Here is a 22,193-nt window from a genome sequence, read left to right on the forward strand (position 1 = left end):
GTGCGTAGTGATATTTGACATGACAAGATTAGTGATGCGGTTGTAAATGAGCAGATGGAGTGCGGACTGTGAAGATTATATTCATGTCGGAAACGTCGCTATCTAACGCTCAAATTGTTATCACAAATGCGAAGATTGTGCCTAAAATGGCTACAGTTGCCATTGCTAGAGCACAAAGTGATTATATTCAACCTTCCAGTACATCACAGGTAAATTTTGTTTCTTTTATTAATAGTTATAAGTAATTTTATTCTGTACATATCGTTTGTACTTCGTTGACGAAACTTCACTGTGTGTGTATACCGCTCTTTTCACACCCACTTCTTTGTTCCCGCCCCTTGTTTTTAGGATATCCAGCCTTCCCCTCTCGCGATGTTAGCAGCCACATGTAGTAAGATTGGAACTGTTGCGGAGACAGCGGGAACAACAACCCATGCCCCACAGACAACCGTGAAGATTGTAGGTCAAAATCAAGCTGGTGAATTCATAACAACAGCAACAGCAGGAAATATTGTTACTGCAGTTCCTCAAGCGTCCGTCGCTCAGCCAGTTCAGGCAGTGCCCATTCGCCTTGCGACGGCCCAGTTATCTTCCGGGACAAGCGGTGCTCAAGTTGTAGATGGTTCTCAGGCTTCGCCCGTTAAAACTGTCATAACAACGGGCTTAAATACCCAGCAAATAATTCAGCCACATGTATTGAACAATGCTAACTTACTGCAGTATAGCATAATCCCTCAATTACACTTGGATTCTGATGGAAGCCTGATTGCAACTCAAATCCCAGGAACTAACCAGGCAATTCTCAGGGCTGCAACTCCAGCTCAGACAAATTTAAATCTAGCCACTGGATTAGCTCTGCCTAGTGGACAACTAATTTCTAATGGGCAATTTGTTCAAAATATTGCAACTCCTCGTTTAGCACTAGCGCAGGGTCTGACTTTTCAATTGGCTCCAGCCTCAAATGCATCAGTTGCAAACACTGAACAAGGAGGGGGACAAGTCTACAGTATTGTTGCAGCACCTCAGCAGGTATTTCAACAGCAACAGGATGTTTCAGACTCTAATTTTACAAGCGATCAAAATATCAAACAAGATGTAAGAACTTCGTCTACAGGTTCATTCGAGTTGAAACAAGTCAGTTCACAGGCTGTAACATCGACAACCTCACAACCACAGGCCGTTCAGACAACACAGAACATAAAAACTAATAATACAGTCATTCAACAAGATACAAAAAATACGCAAGACCCTGCAACTCAGTTGCAGCAGCAGCTTCAACAGGTTGTGGCATTCCAACAAACAAATTTACAGCAAAGACCCGTGTTTACAATTCAGCAGCCACAGACCCAGGGTGCACAAATTGTGAATGTGATTCAACCCCAACAGATAACTCTACAACCCCAGCAGTTATCGGTTCAGCCCCAGCAAACTATTTCTCTTCATCCACAACAAGCAATATTACAACCACAGCAAGCTATTACAGTTCGAACACAAGCAACAACGCAGATTACGACACCATCACAACAATCACAAGTTGTTGCACAAGCCGTGGGTACCCAGGGAACTACGTTGATTCAGAGCCCTTTTATAACTGCAGTGAAGGCAATACCAAATACATTAAATTTGCAACAGGTACAACTACAAGGCTTAAATATATCTGGTACAAATGCACAGGGCCAGCCTATCTTTACAGCAGTTTCTGGAACAACAATTAGCAGCAATCCAAACGTAGCTGTGCAGAGTTACAGCATGGCAAATGTACCAACATTAACGGTGCCGACAGTGTCTACGCAGCTCCGTCAAGGAATACCAACCACCACTGCTGTTGTTGGACAAGTAACCACAGTTGGTAAGTGAATTATATTTTTTCATTTAAAAAATGTGTACATTTAAACAAAGTTATTGACATTTTTGAAGGTTTTACTTTGAATTAACAACAAAGGTAGATGTAATATTTTAATTATACAGTACAATTACCATACACAATTATAAATATTAATTCTCAAAATGTCATGGCCACACAAATCCTTTTTGCCAATAGACCCCTTTCAGCGATTACTTTGGACCTTACTGAGACGCTGGCGGCACCCTAACTAGAGGCAGAAAAGATATCCTAATACACGTCTGGGTTATATTTATTTTTGTTGTGCCAAAAAATTATGAAAGCTAAATGGATGAAACTCACATATGGCATAGTTAGATATATTAGGAATCGACAACAAAAATAATAATCCAAGAAATTATATTTTTCCTATTTTTATTCAATTAAAGTCATCTCTTTGGATGTTGCCATGTGTGAATGCGCTAGGCCAAGAAAGTGAAAGATTTTGGCTACATCGCCTCTGCCAGTATGAAGGGCCTTGAATAGGCCTATGAACGTTTTGCATTTTTTTTTTAATGAATGGAATAATTACTAGGCAAGTAATCATTACAGCAACATTTAGTAGACATTATGGTTGCTTAAAAGTATAGGGCAGTCAAATGGATTGCATATATCCTGAAAATGCGGGGTTTTTTTTCGTTCTGACTCAGAGGCAATCAGGCAACGGCCAAACTGCGGTATCGTCGTGTAATGAAGCTTTTACTTTCTTAGCCTAGCGCTCTCGCAACATCCAAAGAGATAAGACGAAAATGAGTTTAAAAATTGAAAATGGAAAAAATATAATTTTGTAGACTTTTATTTTTGTTGTCAATTCCTAATACATGTAACTATGTCATACTGTATTTGAGTTTTATCCATGTAGCTTTTTATCACAATAAAGATAAATATAACCCAGACAGTGTATTATTGTCCTTTCTGCCTCCAGTTAGGCGCCGCCAGCATTTCAGCCAGATCCTATGTAAACATTGAAAGGGGTCTATTGGTCACAATTTGAAAATGTAAATCCCTTTTGTTAAGGAAAAATAGAAAGCTTTGTAACAAAATTCTATTTCATCTTATTGATTATTCCTCAAATACTCTGAATAATTATGTTTATAAATGAATAGGCCTATTATTTTTTGTTGGTAGCAAATACCTTTCTACATAATTTCATTGGAATTTATATTTATTGACATAGTGGGGGTGGGGCAGGTTTGATTACCTATTTATAAAATGGATTAGTCCATATTTTTATCTCCCAGAACCAGAGATTTGCTCATTGATAGACATGTTAATGGAGAAAAACATGTTCTGGCTTGTTATAGAATTTTGATTGGCACCAAAACGAAGCCATATTTTTGGATACATTTTTTGCGGCTGTCAGTTTTAACAGAAATTGTGGTCATTGGCATAGTAAATAGTATTGATGTTTGAGAGTTTGCCTGTCATTCGAAATTACTGACAGATCAAGACAAAAGGGGATCTTATGCTTCATATGCTTGTGTCAATTACAGTAATAACATAACACAACAAAATAAATGACGACTTAAACTAGTTACTGCACACATCTGTGCCTAGTTTTGATATTGGCCTGATCAATTGTTTACTTCATCAATTTTGTCTTTACTGTATGAGTTTTGAGGTTTTTCATGTATATTATTTTTTTAAAGGTTATTTTTGAGATGCAGATTTTTCTGAAAACAAAGAATGGTGTTTTGAATTTTATTTTTTGTTTTAAATCATATAAAAGCGCCCAGAAAGTTCTGTAGAAATGCAGTAAGAAGCAATAAGCATCCACGGATGGCCTGACATGATATGCCACTAAATGTGTTGTTTTGACCAACTTATGAATAATATTGGAAATGAAAACATTTCTTCTCCTTAATTTGACCTTTTCTAGCTTTAGTAATTACTGTATGTACTTGTCCATTATGAGGACCGTAGAATCATCTGAACCAATTATATAAAACAACATTATAGAATTTTTTAACCAGGCATAAATCTTGTGTCTGTATCAGAATCCTTACGGGTATTACAGTTATGACTTGCTCATATAAGACGCCTTTCCTATCAAATTAAGCCGCTCCCAAAATCAACCTACATTACTACTGTGCCTCATGAAACATTCATCAGCTACATTTTTTTTCCCTCATTCATTGCAAATTTTCATTGTAATTATTCCCATTGTTTAAATTCTAATTACTTACTGTATTTTACATTTCCAAATATAATTTAGAGATGGAACTAATTTGCATATTGTTATCGTGCATTAGCAATGAGTTCTCTAGGAAGCCATAAGGGAATGACATCACCTCATCTGACACATCTCGCAGACTTGCCAAGCGAATCACCAGCTTGTGCAGGTCTGTGATGAAAATAATGTAGTCTTGCATTGGTTAATAGTTAATTTATCATTCCATTGTTATTCTGGTTACTTTTATAATTACATGTCAAAAGTGCACATGTGACAACTGTAAATGTAGACTTGTTGAACTGATAATTATTTATTAATCATTATTTACAGAGGGTGATATCTATCCATCCAGCAAAATTAATAATTTTTCAACCACCAAAGTTTATGTATACCAAAAAAAAAATGCATTAATATTCATAGGCAAGGGATTCACAAATGGTACATTTATTTTATCCTATCACTTTTCAAAAAAAGTATATTCATAACAATTAATTTTCAGATCAGAACTAAGGCTAAGAATCCTGGCTAAGATGAAGTATGGAACAAAATGGCGGCTACTATTTTATACCGCAACTCTGTGGATACATATGTTATATACATATGTTATATGAATTGCTTTGTAATCTTGACTGGATACCATAATAAAAATACAAAGCTTTGTTCTCATATGAACTTTAAGCAGCAGTATCGAACAAAGCATTAGAGAATATATTAAACACACAGATTTAAAAATCCATATGGGTATTATTATTATTATTTTACTTGCAATTAATTAGGATGCATGCAAAGTTATGAGATACAGTTAGTTGGATGATACAACACATAGTCACTCGTAATTTGTATTCATAACACAGTATGCAACGATGGAGTTTACCTGTAATCATGTTCTCAAATATCTCATGTATAAAGTCTTCCACCGTTATTTGCTTCTTAAATATAGATTAGCATCCATAATAACCTTGTTAATGTCATTGGTAAAAGCTGTTTGCTTTCATCTGTAAATTGCACGATAGAACCATGAAATGAGGCAAATATTTTATTTGAAGCCACGGTAACGCTCATTTACTTTGTTATAAGATACAGCCATATGTTAATACAGTTTGCCATGAAGCACTCTATTACAGTAGTATTATTAGTAAGTAACCAAACCCTATTATAAAATATCACAAAATTAATGCCTGCTTTAATTTTGTGATATTTTATGATAGGAGTTGGTTACTTACTACAACCTTTTAATTTATAAATTTATTTCAGTAATTCAGATTATATATAATATAATATATTAAAAATATTTTACATCTGCTTTAGCTCCACAAATTGTGCAACAAACTATCCTGGATACAAAGAAATGGACACAACAGGCACAAGCAGCCATTCAACAAGAAACCCAAGTTACTGCACAATACCTGGCCAACCCAGTGGTAGAAGACACAGCTTCCCAACCAAATCCAGGCAAAAGGCTTAAGCGAGTGGCCTGCACATGTCCTAACTGCAAAGATGGCGATTCCAGGTATGGCTTTCAAGAACCAGTTTTCTTTAATCATTTTAATTTGTTTTGCGTTTTAAAAATGTAACTTGTTTTGACAATGATGAAGTATCAACGGTAATAATAGTTTTATAATTGTTTTATCTTATCAGGAACTCTGATGGTAAAAAGAAACAGCATATTTGTCACATGAGTGGTTGTGCAAAAGTTTATGGCAAGACCAGCCATTTGAGGGCACACTTGCGCTGGCATACGGGAGAGCGGCCATTTGTGTGTAAGTGGTTATTCTGCGGCAAGAGGTTCACAAGGTCAGATGAACTGCAACGACACATCAGGACACACACTGGTTAGTAATGGGTCAGGGGTGACAATACTGGTAATAATAAATAATAAAAATAATATTAATAATAATAATAATAAATTATAATAATAATAATAATAATGATAATAATAATATGATATAAAATAATAATAATATAATAATAAAGTAGTAATAATAAGAGTTTTACAGTCAGATTAACTGCACATCAGGACACACACTGGTTAGTAATGGGCCATGGGTGACAATAATAATAATAATAATAATTAATAATATAATATAATGTAATAATAATAATAATAATAATATATAATAATAATTTAATAACAATAACAATTTAACAATATTAAGTGTTGAAACAGGTTTTAACCACTGTGTATAAATAAAAATTTTCAAAGTTTGGCAAAACCAGATGTTAGTAGCCCTAAATATATTAATTAATTTTAACCTTTGAAATAATAATTCTGATTTGCTTCAGGTGAGAAGAAATTTTCGTGCGATTTGTGTTCAAAACGTTTTATGCGAAGCGACCACCTATCAAAACATCAGAAAACCCATCAGAAACCAAAGACTGTAGTACGAGCAAACAACGAGGAGAATGACCCTGAACAAAGCATTATCATGGCGGTCGAGGAAAGCACTATAGGCTCAACTCCAACAGTGGTGGTGACAATGGGGAAACCAGGGGACACCATATGAATTTGAATTCGAGAATGCAATGAAATCCATTGAATGCTGCCCTCAACTTTTAGATCAAACTGTCACAACTTTCAGTTGCTTCTCTTCCACTTTAATATGCAAATTTGAAGAACTATTATGTTTGATACGTTGACAGCATATGAGCTTCTGTTTTTTTCACAATTTTGAGATATATAAATACTGCATTTCTACAGTATGACTGTATTTTTGTGTGTTAAGTATGTACCCTGATTTATTATACAGAAACGTATATTAAATGTACAATAATGCTTTTATGAAAAGCGTAAATGAAGATTATAATATTTATTAATGAATTTGAGATGTAGTTAAATACATTGCATACAAGCACATCAACAAGTAAGATATGATTTCTATGTATGTGTACAACTTGCATGCACAGGCTAGTAAATAATGTAACCTAGTGGATTATTTCCTGTTCTGTTTTTAAGCAGGTTGTTTTCAATTGTACCATGTTTATTTGGCTACATCTTGAATATAGATTACTTGTGTTGATGCTTTCTTAATCTCCAGGCCTAAGCAGAGAATTATGTGAGATTACTCTATTGATTCAGTTTATGATATAGCAAGTCAAATAAGGATACCTGCAAACATGTGTGAGTGACAGGTATATTAGTGTTTTTAATTTTTTATTCACTTTATCAAAACATTAAACAAATTCAAAATCAATTCAAATTGAATACTATTTTAGTAAATGATAGTTATGAGTAAAAATGGTCTTGAATATAAAAAACAATACTTTCAAAATAATCATAGTATGTAATATGCTAATTATAAATCAGGTAATGCTACGGATAATGAATAAATAGATTAATTGATATTGGTTGGTAATGGATATTTATCGTTACTGATTTGTGATAAATCGTTTTCAGTCTTAGAGAACTAACAACTACAAAGGAAACTGAAAACATTCAAGTGTGTGTTCACGATTTGCCTACTGATATTGATGTATCATGTTCCTTAATGCTAAAATTTTAGTTATAAATTGTAAATTTTATTGCATGTTTCTGAAATGCTGTTTCCTAAAGCAATCTATGAATGCAATGCACATCAAAACATAAAAAAAAACCTGTACAAATTGTAGAAAGATAAAAAGTATATATGTACATAGTGTATATATAATAGATAGTAAAATTCAATTAGATTTTTCAATATATTCATATAATGAAATGATGTATATTGACTTGAAAGTTAATTTTTGAAAGGGGTTTCCAAGTTGTGAGTGTGTTGAGCAATGGAACAATACCTTTGCAGGTAATTTCCCTAAATGTCCATCATAGTTTTTAATGCCAATCTGTTTTTTCATCCCTTTTAATCATAATCATGTAAATTCAACCATTGGAATGTTTTTGCTATTTCTTTGTTGCCATATAAACATGAATTTTCTCAAAATGTTGTGATATCTTCCTAATATCGTGAACTTTAAAACTTTTAAAAAGTTGAAATATTCTTTGATTACAGCTCCACCTCATTATGTCCGACTGCTTATTCTGCACAACTCATGAGGGTGCAGTACTGCTAGAAATAGGAAAATTCTGTTTTGTTATCTGAAGAATACTATGGTGTCTTGATAAAGCCTACCTGACTTGCATTAATTAATGTATGTATTAACTAGTACATTAATGATTAGTAAAACGCAGCACTGAAAAGTGATAAGAGAACTGTGCAATAAAGCAAAATCTGGTTGCTTTGCTATCCCCATATATTTGTATATATTCACAATATCACAGTATATTTATATGCAGATATAGTTTGCCTATAGTATAATTATAATATGCTTATATGTTTGTGTATATAAGTTCTATCTGTAGCTACATGTTTTCCATTTGTACAACATTAAACCATTGTTTTTATATTTCTTGTATTTAATAAGTAGGCCTATATGCACCAAGCAAGCCATCAGTATGGAACAAATTTCAGTCCCTAACACTTGATGCTGACTATTTTCTTGTTTACAATCAGTAAACAAGACATTATGTTGGGATTTATGTAACTTCATGTACAGAAATTGATGACTTTTATCCCTTTAAAATAATGTACTGTACAGAAGTCAGTTGCTTCAGGATTTCTGCCCTTTAAGATAATGTACAGAAGCAGCTGTCAAGATTTCTGTGGAGATCCAACTGCCTTTTTTTTTTAGATAAACTTACTTGCAGATTAAGAGATTAGCCAGTAATCTTGTTCTTTGATGTTGGCCGTTAATTTGCCAATAAAAATTGGTTTTATTGGAAATATTATGCAGGGGAAATTGTGTTGCCATGGTGCATTTATCTCTTGTATGATAATCCTCTGGATTCCCATATTTTTCTTATGTTATTGGCACTTTATTGTTATACTGTTTGAGTGTATAGTAGTCTGCAGGACTCTATATAATAATAATTATTATTATATTATTTTATTAGGTTGCTATTGGGTTTCTATACATGATGGTAATATTTTATTTATGTCCATCTATTTTTGATTATGTACAAAAATATGTCAATACATTATGAATACTGTTTTGAGTTGGATGTCTAGTATTTTCCAAAGTTGTGTGTGTGTGATGTTTAGTTATAGTAGTATATATGAGCAAGAATAGAGTGACCATATAGATAATTCTTGGGGTTTTTTTTGTACCAAAGTAGGACCAGTCTAAATTCTGAATGATCTTGTCCTTTGTAAGCTTTTAAACTTTACTGGTTACAAAAGGTGTGCTATGTTCTCACATTCATGTGAAACTATGAAATATAATTTACAGTGATTTTTAAGTACTGTACTGTACTTCATGATAAAATAATTTTTTCTGCAATTTAATTATTATATTATAATTACATATAATAATGGTGGAATGAAGATTTCGGATATTTAAATATTACTCTGAATTAAATTTATATGGTAGGGCTTTTTCACATTATGCTATTAAATTTGTTCTTTCACTCCTAGCATTTAGATAAAAAATTTGTCAAATTTGATATTTAAAATGCTGAATTAATTATAGTTACATTTTTAGCTTTCAATTAAAAATCAGAATGATGATTTCCCTCGACAATTAAGATGTATAAATATTGCAGTTTCTGTATTACATATTACAGTATATAGTCTATTAAATTTGCCAGTAATCAATTGGCTTTCATAATACTGAAAGGGTCTGTAAATCTGAATGGTTTGATCTGTTTCATGGAAGTTAACGCACCGTATTTGAGCCTTTCAAATGAGCAATTTATTGAGTTTTTTTCTACATTTTATGACAGATGGTGTATCTTTGATTGTTCCGAATTAGAATCCTTTTAATCATTTGATGTTGGTACTATATTAGTTATTTTCTTACTTCACTTGTTTGGTATTATGATTTATATCCTTGTACATATGCTTGGAAAAGTGTACAGTATTATGTTATTGGCAACAATTAAACCTACACAAGGATGTAGCATACAAATGAAGAGGTTGTCTTTTAAAACTGAGTTCTGAATAAATATATTTGTTATCAGAATAATTCCACACTTAGATACTCTGTACATACAATACACATTATAACCACCACCATGGCAGAAGGAGTAGCACATTGAGGGTGCTTTTGCACTCCATAATGACTAACGATGGTAGTCAATCGTATCAAACACTTATTCAGCCACTTAACACTGTAAAAAAATAAATACAAATCGGTCATAAATGCAGAAAAATGGTGCAAATTAACGAAAGTTACAAAAACGCGACGAGGGAACTAAACGATTTACATATGCAATCGTATCAAACATTTATTCAGCCACTCAACACTGTAAAAAAATAAATACAAATCAGTCATAAATGCAGAAAAATGGTGCAAATTAACAAAGTTACAAAAACGCGACGAGGGAACTAAACAATTTACATATGCAATTGACTTTTGGGTAGTTGACAAATAAACATATATATATGCAAATTATGTATTTTTGATGCTGCAGTACAGTATATGAAAGCTGGTTGGAAGTTAAATGAATGTGCATAAGTGTTAGTTCACCATATAGTTTATACCTTGCACAAAACCTTTTTAAAACCACATCTCTGTCCATCTGGATAATAAAAATAAAATCACCATCAATAAAAAATAAAAATGACACTGATAATTAGTAACTCACTGCTACATTAAAACCTATTATGATAAATTACAAAATTATACAAACTGAGCAAAATATATAAATATATGTATATCTTCATTTAAAATGATTAGTAACCATTATGATATGTACAGTAACATCATATTTTATATATACAGATCATATATCATTTTGTTTCAAGACACATTTTTGGAAGAGTTTATCTTTAAGAGTCTTCCAGCACCTGTCCAGATTTAGACATTGAGTCCATTCTAGGTAAATGTAATTAGATTAGTGCACCAAAGCCTACGATAATTTACACAATAATCACAACAGCTTCACTAGACCACAGCTACTCAACAAGTCCAAAAAAAAACAAAAAAAACACCACTCCCACCTGGGGTCCCAAGCTGGAAGGAGTCATTTCCAGAAGACCTACTTAAATAGGCTTTATTAACACAGTGATACCCATTGCCAACAGAATTCCTTGAGGCAATAGTAATACAGTAGTGAACACATGGAAATAACATGAATTTGTGGGAGATTGTAACTTTTCAGGACTTTTATTTGCGTGCAGGAGGCCGTCCCAATTTTAGGGACACCTCTGCAACTCGTAGAGACATGGGATCCCAGCTCTATAATAGGCCTACCATATAGAGATCGGGGTGTAATCGTTTTTAAAACATTCTCCTAAATGATTTTTCTGGCTCTTCAAGAAACTTTTTGTCACTGCACCTCACCACTGACTGAATGATTGTACACAAAGATACCATTTCAACTGAATGAAATGAATTCAATATACACACATTTGTAATTGTACTTGCCATAAACAAAACCCAATACTGAATACGTATCCAGAAGCACATCATCCTAAAGCCATATCAACTTCGCCTCATTGCATATAACTTAACCCGATGGGAAGAACAATAAGTTCTAATTGCAAACATTTTTAGACATCCTTATGCTGAATGGTAGATTACTATAATTGTATTATACATAACTGTTTTTCAAAAACTAGATTTTATCAATCAACATTAAATTTAACAGTTTACTACAACATTATCCACAAATGAAGTTTATCTACCATAACTTATTGTCATATCCCTGAAAATGAATTGAATACCCTCATTGTGTCAATATACATGTTATCACAACCGACACTAGTATTAGTTGTTGCCAGATGGCGTATGCTTCTCTGGCCCAATTCAGGTTAATGCCAGTAAAATATTTGTTGAACTCTGTGTTTAGTCTTGGTAGCTTGGTTGCGGGTCTCGCAATGACGTCTCATCTTGATTTTGTTTATCATCTACTAGATTTGTCAAGTCTGTGTTGTCAGGGGCAACTGGGGTAATGTATTTGTAATTGACTGCCATAACAATGAAAATGAGTAAAACAACTCCAGTGAGTCCAGCAAATAAAAAGAACTCTAGGGCCTGTTGATAAATACAAACAAACAATATCATTTACATGAAATTTTGTGACTGCATAGCCTGGACAGATTGAAGTTAATACAAATGAATATCCTATTCCAATTTTAGCTGAGTGTTATTAGCACTACTATCTTACCTGACTACTAACAATCCTACTCTCAGCGACAATAACAACAATTAGGTTGCCAAAGGCAACTGTCATCAGCCAGGCAGCTTGGACACATGACTTCATACTGGATGGGGCCTAGAAGATATGAAAGACAATATAATATTAATTGGGTAGGTATGAACATAGAGCTATAATATAGCTCCATTGCATGAAGATAATATTGACTTAACTCAAGGCATCTTGGTGTGCATAGATGCACTGGCATGGTAGAAGCTTATATCCAACACCACCGCCAACGTCATATCCACACCACCGCCAACATCATATCCACCGCTAACGTCATATCCACCGCTGCCTCACCACAATCTTTGACATCATTTTCAATGTCTTCTTAATCACCATCTAAATTGTTACTTATTCATTGTCACTGTCTTTATTGTTTCTGCCACTGCTATCGCACCACTGCCACCACCATATCACTTCTATGATTACATGTTCCCTTGCCACAATCAGAACCAACATGTTAGTCATAATAAGGAGACTTTATGGCATTGATGGATGAATAGATAAATGGATGGAAAGATAAATGGATGAATAGATAAATGGATGGACAGATGTATGCATCAGTGAGTGTTTGTATAGGTGCTAATTATTTTGGTGAAGGTTTTATTAATTCAGAAGTGAGCATTGCTGTTAGTGTATCTTAATGTAATTTATCTTTTTATTTATTTATTACAGTTTAAAAATAGACTCACATCAATCTCAGAGGGCAAACCTTGAGCTTACAATCAAATATGGTTAAATAGATAAATCAAATATATAAATACTTAAAATAAGAAACACAAACTTTTTAAAATCAAATACTCTATCTTGTAAATTACATTAGCAAATTTTACCTGAGAATATGAGAATTCTAAACCAGTGATAGAAAACAAGATCTCGCCAAATGTGATAACAAAATACTGAGGAATTTGCCAGAAGATGGACACTGAGTTGGGGTATATGTCTGTATGGACTACCATAATTGGCTGAGGAAAAACAACAAATTAAAAACAAGTTAGTTTCTTACAATACATTAACATAATATTTTACCCAGGATCAAAGAAAAGTGCACCTCGAGCAAGTTAAGTGCAGACTTACCCATATCCTTTCGGTTAAAGTTAATCATTATATGATTTGTTACCCTATTATCAATCATGATGCTCTATAATATACATATGCAGTAAAGCTTAACCACCATACCACTACTCCACCTACTATTAACTACATCTCCAAGCATGTTTCAAATCTGTACAAAAAAACAGGTTTTAACTTAGGATGATGTTTTAAATTTAAGTCATGTTTGTCAATTTTAAAGTAGCCAGTAATTGTATGATTGTAATTAATTTAGTTATTATATATTTAGTTCATTGACAAGGATTCCTGCTTTCCTGCTTCCTTGTAGGATGTATTTTTCTTTGTTTGCAAATTGTTTGCCTCCAAGGTAAATAAACGTTTCTGCATGGTTTTATAAGGATGCAGTAAAACTGTATTATTAAGAAAAGCAAAATTCAAATAACATACCTCGCATGCATTTAGTGAACTTGTGACATTGCACTGAATAAGGATCGTATAAATCGCTCCACTCTCTGCGATGAAAGGTGTACTAATCTTCTCATGAGTTGAATTAAAAGTTGGAATCTGCACTGTATACCTACATAAATATACATAATTATTATTGGTGAGTGGTTGAGTTGGCTTTGTAAGTGGTTGAGTTGGTTTTGTGAGTGATCAAGTTGGTTTTGTGAGTGGTAAAATAAGGTTTTGTCACAAGACAAAAATCCTGTACAGTAGAACCTCGATTTTACATATGGTACGGGACCGGAGGGCGTACGTATATCGGGGGATTCGTAAAATAAAGGTTGGGTTAAATTTGTGGTAACCTTTGACCTAATACGTACGTAACGCTCAATATACATATGTATGAACGAACGATGTTACCTATAGCTAGGCTAGACCAAGCCTCTAGGCCTACGAATAAAACCATGTGTTTAGTGTTTTTATTCATCACTTTACGATGTCATAATAAAGTGTTCAAATAAAACCGTGTGTCTAGTGTATTAATGAAATTATGTGAATTATTTTATACTTTACTTAGATTAAACAGCCTAACTTTAACAGACTTTATAATCTACTTACGTATCTGGAGTGATTTCCTTAAATGCTGATGCACTGAAGAATTCAAAAGGAATAGTATACATCTCCTGATCACTTTTTAAAATGACTGACATATTGGACAAAATATCAGGTTCTACCACGTATACCACACTGCAAGGGAAATCATAAGGAATATAGTAAAAGTAAAAATCAACGACTATCCCCATTATCTAGCATCACCAGTCAAGATATAAATTAATAAAGGCAAAGTCTCAAATCACCCAATATAACTTTCACTACACCACCCTCTATAATCCAAATAAAGGACTCACCTGACTAACGTATTGCCTTTGTGTGGCTTTTTTATCACCCCTTTGAATTGCCTAGTTTCATATGTTAATTGACCTCCGTCGTTGAATAGTCCTACAACTGCTATGTCAGCCTCCTTGCTTGTTAATTCAGGTATGAAAACTGATGGGTCATATACTGAACGGTCATATAATGAACAATTTTGTGGTAGAAATGTTATTGTGTAGTTTCCGAGTGGTAGAACTGTCATCTCAGTTGACTAGTAAGCAAAGAATGCAAACCAATACATATTAACATTTGCAATAGAAAATCCAAAATAAAAAGCAAGATGATGAGGATTATTATTATAATTAATTTTTAAGCACACAAAAATTTGAAAATCAGAGTCGACTGTCTGCTGTTGGCAATACATTTTTTTATGCTAGAGTTAGGTGCATGCATTTTGGCTGATAAAATTCCAACTATAGAGTAAAAATGTAGTTAACATACCAATGACAAAATGTTAAACTTTAATTTAAAATCTTAACACTATAAATATTTATATAGGTATAACAAAAAAAATGGCTTAATATGTTTCAAAAAAATTGAACAAACTGCTGTGATGTAACTGCATCAAGGTAATGAGAAAGAAGAAAAAATGTTATTCAGTAGTATTAAAAACTTACACTAGCAAAGTCAAGATGTCCGAAGGTTTTGTTCGTTTCGCCCTTGAGTTGAGCATCGATGTCGCAGGGGGCAGCATTTATCAACTTCAGCATGCCCTCATTTGTACCAGGAAAAGCAAGCTCAGTATTCTACAGAAGACCAACAGTACCATAAAATATGTATTGATTAAACATATTTTGGTTAGTGTAAATAGCTACACATTTGAAAAACCCCACAGAAGTTAAAAAGACATATTTCCAGGATTGTTAATAAAAAATAAAAACTTAAAACATTTCTAACTAGAGAACTAATTGAACACACAAAACAACAGACTGCACTGCCCAACTAAAAGAAAACTATAATTTACATTAAATATCAATACAAGCTTTAAAAGATGTTATGAAAAATTGAACCCAGTTTTCTGGTATTTGAAGCTTTGTACTTATTTTTCTTAATTTCATATTCTACATGCAATGTAACATCAATTTTAGTGGTGGATCCACTAGGATTGTGGGGGGTGGGGGAGGGGCAGCTAGCATGTGATGTCTTCTATTCTACTAACTTCATTATCCAAAATCAGGGGTGGTTTCAGGATTTTAATACAAGGGGATGGGTGGGCATTTACTATCTATTTCTGTAATTAAATTAGCAACTCTTACTGTCCAAAATGGAAGGCAGAGGTATGTTCTGCTGGCCAGAGTAATGGGATATCCTTATCCTTTGTTAATTATTCATCTGAGATTGCTTTGCATGACAAATCATACTCACATCAATTCTTATCTGAAGAAAGCCAGCAACAACAAATGCTAATCCAGCAAAGAGGATACCTGCACCCATCCTCTGTAGAGGGCGACATGGAATTCGCAAAAAGCGAATCACAGGATACACAACCACTTCAAAAAATGGAATCATTATAATAATAAGGATTGGGTTGAAAGCCTAAAATAGAAGAAAACAGACAAAAATAATTAATCTCCAAGTCTATATGAAATAATTGAGCAGCATAAAATAAGTCAATGAAACAGAAAAGTTCATCTTTTTTAAATGCATTACTCACCATCATTTGATCTGGTTTGACCCTATAGTGACCCTGGAAATGAAAATAAAAGTGCAAATAACTAAATACAAATTTCATGTGAACTGAGTCTCATGTAAACTAATCAAAATACATATTCAATAGAGAACAAAAATAATAACATATTTTTTAATATAATATAATAAGTTATTACATCTTTTTCAAAGCAGAGGTACACGTTAGACAAAATAGTGCGTCCACAATCACAAAAACATAAATAATAATATACTAAGTTGATTTATATATAATTACAAACAAAATACTTCATACATAGATTTTAAAATTTTTCTCATAGGTATATAATTTAGAATTGAAATATAATTTGTATAATTTATTAGATGAATATTCCCATATTGTTCCTACCAGTTGACCATCCATATGTTCAGCCTGTAGAGTCCAGCGAGAGCCTTGCTGGTCAAACAAGGCCCAAAAGATTGGCAGCGGTAAGTACATAACTAAAACATGGCACAAATTCTTCACATCCTCAAGAAGCTTGGCCTAGACATGAAAATGTGATTAAATTATAATTTATAATTAGTTGGTAAAATATTTAAAAAGTTGGAGTGGAAAAAGGGTGGAGACCCAAACTGTCTTCAATGCTTGTTGGTAGTTTGAAGTAATGAAGCAGTGTGAAGTGAAACTATAAACATGTTAAAAGAGTACTACCATCACTATCTTTGTTTTTTCATTATGTATACTTACATCATATTTATCATCGGCCCAGTCAACCCAATGCTCCTTTGTGATATCGGTCTTGCGTTTCTTGAACCGGTTTTTTAATGCATACTGGAAAACAAAAAGTTGAATAACTAAACGTATTATGTATTTCATTTATAAGAATAGATTTGTGAATTGGTGATAAGGTCTTAATAACTTCTCACAACTAAAACTGTACTCCACAAGCCTGTTAGGGCACCTAGAAAAAATTATTAGATTATCACTCAAAAATTCCCGTGTGCATGAACAGAGCGAACATGACATCGTTTTTCGAAGTGGATGCATTTAAACACCTGCCCCGTAATTCAATGGCCTCTCCAAAACTAGGCCTAGGCCTATATTGCAGTGAAAAAATCAGACAAAACTTGATCATCAATGAAAGGGAAGGGAACGCCCTAATTATAGTTACATAGTAGCATAGGCGCCTAGGCTTTGGTCTTACCTCGAGCTAGGCCAGCCTTTGCCTAAACTTTCTTTCTTGGTGTCCTAGCTATTGCCCAACAACAACCAATCCAACCAACTACAACCATCACAAGGAAGACCACCCACTTGTAATAAGTTAATTTTAGCAGCGAGAGTCTCTGTCGAACATGTGAGTCTTCATGCTGTGAATCAATGATCCGATCAGCCGACTGGGCTGGACTCTTTGGGAACGGACTGCGGTGCTGCCTATTTTTAGCCGCAGCTGTGGAACATGCGAGTCTACACGTTGTGAATTAATGATCCGATCAGCCAAGGATCAGCCCACTGGGTGGGTCTCTTTAGGGACGGACCGTGGTGTTGTCTATTTTTAACCGCAGTTAGCGAGCTGTTTATTTTTAGCAACAGTGAACAAGTTTAAAGAATGGGTTTTGCCATTTCAACTTTACGGCGATCCAAATGTATTGGAACAGTTTGAAGTCTCTCGAATTCGGAGCTAATTCCTTTATATTTTGTGAGCATTTGTTTTTTGCTAATTTGTTTTTATGCAGTTAAAATAAATGATGCAACAAAAAAAATAAAAAAATAAATAAATTATTCCCGCATCAATATTTCCAAATTTTTTGACGCAGGCAGCAGTGATAATCTAATAAATTTTTCTATTTGTTCTTAAATAGACTTACAGTAGATAAAGTATTGAGGGTTCCAAATAATTAGCTTCTCTAGATACATTAACTCATTTACATAAAACTTCATAGTGCTACACAACATTGCATTCTGCAGTGGTAAGTGGCACTATATACAAATCGATTTACAACTCTATAACTACAATAACACAACAATGCAATCCACATTTCTATGATTTTTAATTAAACAGGTACTCACTCCAATGGCACAAGAAACCTCTCCTATAATGTTACCGGTGGGTGGAAATCGTTTATATTTCTTACGACCAAGAACAAAAATAACTGTAAGAAAAGACCACAAAACATATAAATTGAAATATAAATGGTGAAGAGATGCTCGCCAAATAAATGACTAAATCATGATCATATATTTACAGGTAATATATATATATCAAAAATATAAAATACTTACTAAGTGAGATAAACATTAAAACTGCTGGAACACCAAATGCTAAGAAATAACAGTCATTTCCAAAACACTGGACATCGTTCCTTAATATTGGTGTGAGAAAAGTTGATAAAACACTACCAGCATTTATTGTAAAGTAAAATACAGCAAAGAATTTCTGCAACATTTCAATCTTAGTGTTTTGGAAAGAAAAAAAAACCAAATATGTTAACATTATACTTGTTCTAATAAAATAGTTGTTAAATAGTAAAAACAATTAATGATTTGAAGGTATTAACACAACATTCTTATTCATCAAAATGAAACGTAAATGTGCATAGCGACATCTAGAATAAAAATATATTTGAAAACTAAATCTTGTGATAAAGATTCCCTATTAAATACTGGATCATTGTCAGTATTTTCTCGCATGCACTTGGATTAATGCTAAGAGTCCCATATGGAATTTATTTTCTTATTTGGAGAACACTGAAGAATGTTTGCTGTTTCTTACATCACCGCCAACAAACTGATCTCCTCCAAAGGCTGACACACATGGCTTGATCCCACCAGTTCCAAGAGCAATAAGCAGAAGGGCTATCACAGGACCAATTCTATAGCATGGAATTATTATAAGCAATTAATTCAATTCAAAAAGCTATCAATCTCCTATTCACCAGCATCAACGATTTATTTACACACAATGGCAATAGCCAAAAAATTTAAGACAATACCAATTAAACAAGTAGATGAAATGAGCATAATTCGTCACAAGGAGAGCAGTATGGATGGAGGCATTGTTTGTAGAAGAGTAATGAGAGTACATTGCTAGAATTGTTGGCTAAGAGACACACAAACACTTACAACTCTGGATCGCCTGTCGTCTGTGGTGGCAGAGCTGTCAGAGACATCAAAGCACTGCCACACATATAGATGAAAGAGATGTACAGGATGGTCCTACAAAAAGAACACATTATTAAGTTATAAATCACAATTTGGATAGTAAATACTAGCTTCCACATGGTAAATCATAGCTTATGCATGGTAAACTGTACTTTATACATGGTAAACAGTCAGTAGTATATCTTGGGGTATTAACACGGGGGCTTGATGAGGTGGGAAAATGAGGAAGTGCTGGCTGGGTTAAGACGTGATATGTGAGGTGATTCTTAAATAATATTTGACTCAGAAACTGTTTAGTTGGGTGTCTAGGGGGTGGCAGTAATGTGTGATTGTGTGGGATATATACACATGTTTTTACCTGTATTTTCCAAGGAATCCATCTGCTATCATTGCCCCAAACAGTGGTGTAAAATAACACAGCATTGTGAAGGTGTGGAACACGGCAGTGGCATTATTATCACTTAGTAATAAGATGTTGGTCAGGTAAATAATAAGGATTGCTGAGGAGACACAGAAAAATAAAAGCATCATGTTATAAGTAATTAGTATTCATCATTGTGCTGGAGGATACATAGTACACATCTTAAACATCATCCGGTTATTGCTGTTATCAATCATGGAAAAGGTGAACTACAGTTCTCCACTATGTTTTCTCATAAAAAGATGTTGAAGTCTTTTTTAATAACATAATTATACAGGGTGACCCTTCCAGCATATCTTAGAAAATCAGCTGACATTCAGGGGCCCTTTTAAATAACTGAAATAATGCGATGCTTTGTAAACTAAGTCATATAATACGAGGATATTAGGGAGTGGAGATACGTTTTAGTTGAGAAAAAAAATCTTGTGCTGGCAGAGGAATTGAACCAAGGACCCTGGGATTGAAAGGCAAGCATCTTAACCACCAGACTACATCTCCACTACAAGTGTAATTTGCATGATATGTAAGTTTACATGTGTTAATTTATAGAATGTATGATAGTAACATTTTGTTTATATACTTTAAATCTCATTGGTAACAGTTCAGCAAGAAAGACAATTTGGGAGAAACCACTTCTGGGTGATCTAGTTTAACAAGCTTTCTTAATGCCAACTAATTGTTATTTTGCTGCATGTGGTGATATACATCTTACTCTCATTCCAAACTTCGTTTCACAAATTTGTTGACCTCAACCTTTTTCAGTATTTCACCCTACAGGAGCTAAGATGCTGTTGTCCTTTAAGGTGAAATGTAATCATGTTAATATACAATGACTGGGTTTCTTATGATTCATTACAGCCTCCTCGGTACAGGAGGTTTTGTATGATAGATTGCTGCTATACAAACTACTTACTTCGCATGCCATAGTAAGAGAAGCGTTCACAAAACTCATTGCCAACAATGTAATAAACACTAGTGGGGAAATCATCATCACAGCAAAAGAATTTCTGTAAAATAAAGAATGAATACATTAAGCTGAAATACATCTATAAATGTAACAATGGTTAACGACCAAAAAAACCATATTCTAATATGGCATCTAACTGTTATAAGTGTGGATACTTGATTCACAAAGAATTATGCCTGGAAATACAAGCCTCTATGTATTTTCAGTGAAACACGATATATTATCAGTATCATCAAAAGTCTTACCGGCAATCTTCCCCATGCCTTGCCGCTAATTTTCTGTGGTTTCCCATCATTCTCAAGCAGCGAGGAATCTAAAAAAATAAATATCAATAACAAATTGTCTCCTAATATTTCAAAATCTAGCCATACCTACAGCAAGATTAATATTTAATTTTTCATTATTTTGTATTTTTATCTACAACTATTGGAATCAAATATAGTACTACTAGTGAATTATTTATGTTCTATCAATTTTATTGAATATTTTTTTCATTCAGTTTTACTGTATTTCATGTTAGGTGTACAGTTTCTGCTCTTAACATTTTCCTGTTAGTGTCATTCTTAGGTAGTTACGCTCAAAGCAAGCAGGTGAAATCTATTTGAGATAACGGTTCAACGTCTCCCGGGATACATTAGATTCGACTCGCATCTTCTATCACCAAACTCCTTAGAGCCAAAACAAAGGCTGGGATGCAACCATAAGTTGTGCTGTTTGCGCCGCGATAATTAATACAAGATTAAAATGAAATTGATGATAAAGTTAATGGGATGTGACAATCATGGTTAGTGCACACAATATTTTAACATGATAGATGAATTTAAATTTATATTTCTATTACAAATGATGAGTTCACAAAATGTAAAATGAATAAAAGCAAAACATGAAATGGATTTTTAAAAAGAAAATTTAAAAAGAAAGTAAATACAGATAAAAACATAGACCGATACAGTATGTACATTTCTAAAAGTGATAATAATAACAATAGAGTTTTCATAATAAATATTACATAAAATTGATGATAAAGAGCTGTGTACCATAATTTATAGTAATAATTAATCATATTTTGTGTTTATGATCTGAAAGTGATTATTATTCCCACCTGGCCTATATTAGTAAAGTCAATTTTATGATATAAATAGACTGTACGTAGGAGCACACTATTGACAAAAAACCTAATCATGCAAGAAGTTTATTAATATTTATGCTTAATTTTAGGTTTTTCAAATATTTTATAGTTTATGGCTTATTTTGTTTGTTAATACATTATATAAGATATTAAATGTGAATAAAGCATAACATTTGTCATTACAGCCTATGGAAAATTTGTTTCTATCTGACCATGTTTGGTACTCACA

At 33.3% G+C, this 22,193-nt stretch overlaps 2 protein-coding genes across 5 annotated transcripts in view; one reads left to right on the top strand and one right to left on the bottom strand.

Moving 5' to 3' along the window:
• On the top strand, positions 1 to 11,005 carry LOC117114332 (transcription factor Sp4-like). The gene is made up of 5 exons (XM_033257979.1): positions 1 to 209; positions 349 to 1,849; positions 5,364 to 5,565; positions 5,694 to 5,887; positions 6,339 to 11,005. The coding sequence occupies exons 1-5, from the start codon at positions 84 to 86 to the stop codon at positions 6,557 to 6,559; spliced, it is 2,244 nt and encodes a 747-aa protein (XP_033113870.1). The 5' UTR covers positions 1 to 83; the 3' UTR covers positions 6,560 to 11,005.
• The window catches only part of LOC117114331 (solute carrier family 15 member 1-like), a 27,588-nt gene continuing 15,583 nt past the window's right edge, over positions 10,189 to 22,193 (bottom strand). For all 4 annotated transcript variants that reach the window (XM_033257977.1, XM_033257974.1, XM_033257976.1 and 1 more), the window contains 18 exons: positions 21,081 to 21,148; positions 20,782 to 20,875; positions 19,806 to 19,947; positions 19,409 to 19,501; positions 19,059 to 19,158; positions 18,569 to 18,737; positions 18,356 to 18,438; positions 17,036 to 17,119; positions 16,697 to 16,831; positions 16,316 to 16,348; positions 16,027 to 16,197; positions 15,279 to 15,407; positions 14,637 to 14,872; positions 14,347 to 14,475; positions 13,732 to 13,861; positions 13,065 to 13,196; positions 12,196 to 12,303; positions 10,189 to 12,062 (listed from right to left, as the gene is read on the bottom strand). In XM_033257977.1, coding sequence (XP_033113868.1) covers positions 11,874 to 12,062; positions 12,196 to 12,303; positions 13,065 to 13,196; positions 13,732 to 13,861; positions 14,347 to 14,475; positions 14,637 to 14,872; positions 15,279 to 15,407; positions 16,027 to 16,197; positions 16,316 to 16,348; positions 16,697 to 16,831; positions 17,036 to 17,119; positions 18,356 to 18,438; positions 18,569 to 18,737; positions 19,059 to 19,158; positions 19,409 to 19,501; positions 19,806 to 19,947; positions 20,782 to 20,875; positions 21,081 to 21,148 — 2,225 coding nt within the window. In that variant the 3' untranslated portion in view covers positions 10,189 to 11,873. The remainder of the gene's footprint in view (positions 12,063 to 12,195; positions 12,304 to 13,064; positions 13,197 to 13,731; positions 13,862 to 14,346; positions 14,476 to 14,636; positions 14,873 to 15,278; positions 15,408 to 16,026; positions 16,198 to 16,315; positions 16,349 to 16,696; positions 16,832 to 17,035; positions 17,120 to 18,355; positions 18,439 to 18,568; positions 18,738 to 19,058; positions 19,159 to 19,408; positions 19,502 to 19,805; positions 19,948 to 20,781; positions 20,876 to 21,080; positions 21,149 to 22,193) is intronic.

Source organism: Anneissia japonica, unplaced genomic scaffold, assembly GCF_011630105.1.
Source record: "Anneissia japonica isolate Jap-2015-1 unplaced genomic scaffold, ASM1163010v1 scaffold2994_len2133135_cov197, whole genome shotgun sequence".
Lineage (NCBI taxonomy): Eukaryota > Metazoa > Echinodermata > Crinoidea > Comatulida > Comatulidae > Anneissia > Anneissia japonica.

Bases quoted from the DNA above. Each gene is read 5' to 3' on its own strand.
- LOC117114332 (XM_033257979.1), top strand. From the start codon at position 84: ATGTCGGAAACGTCGCTATCTAACGCTCAAATTGTTATCACAAATGCG. The intron at 210-348 runs GTAAATTTTGTT...CCTTGTTTTTAG, and splicing joins AACCTTCCAGTACATCACAG to GATATCCAGCCTTCCCCTCT. The intron at 5,566-5,693 runs GTATGGCTTTCA...TTATCTTATCAG, and splicing joins TGCAAAGATGGCGATTCCAG to GAACTCTGATGGTAAAAAGA.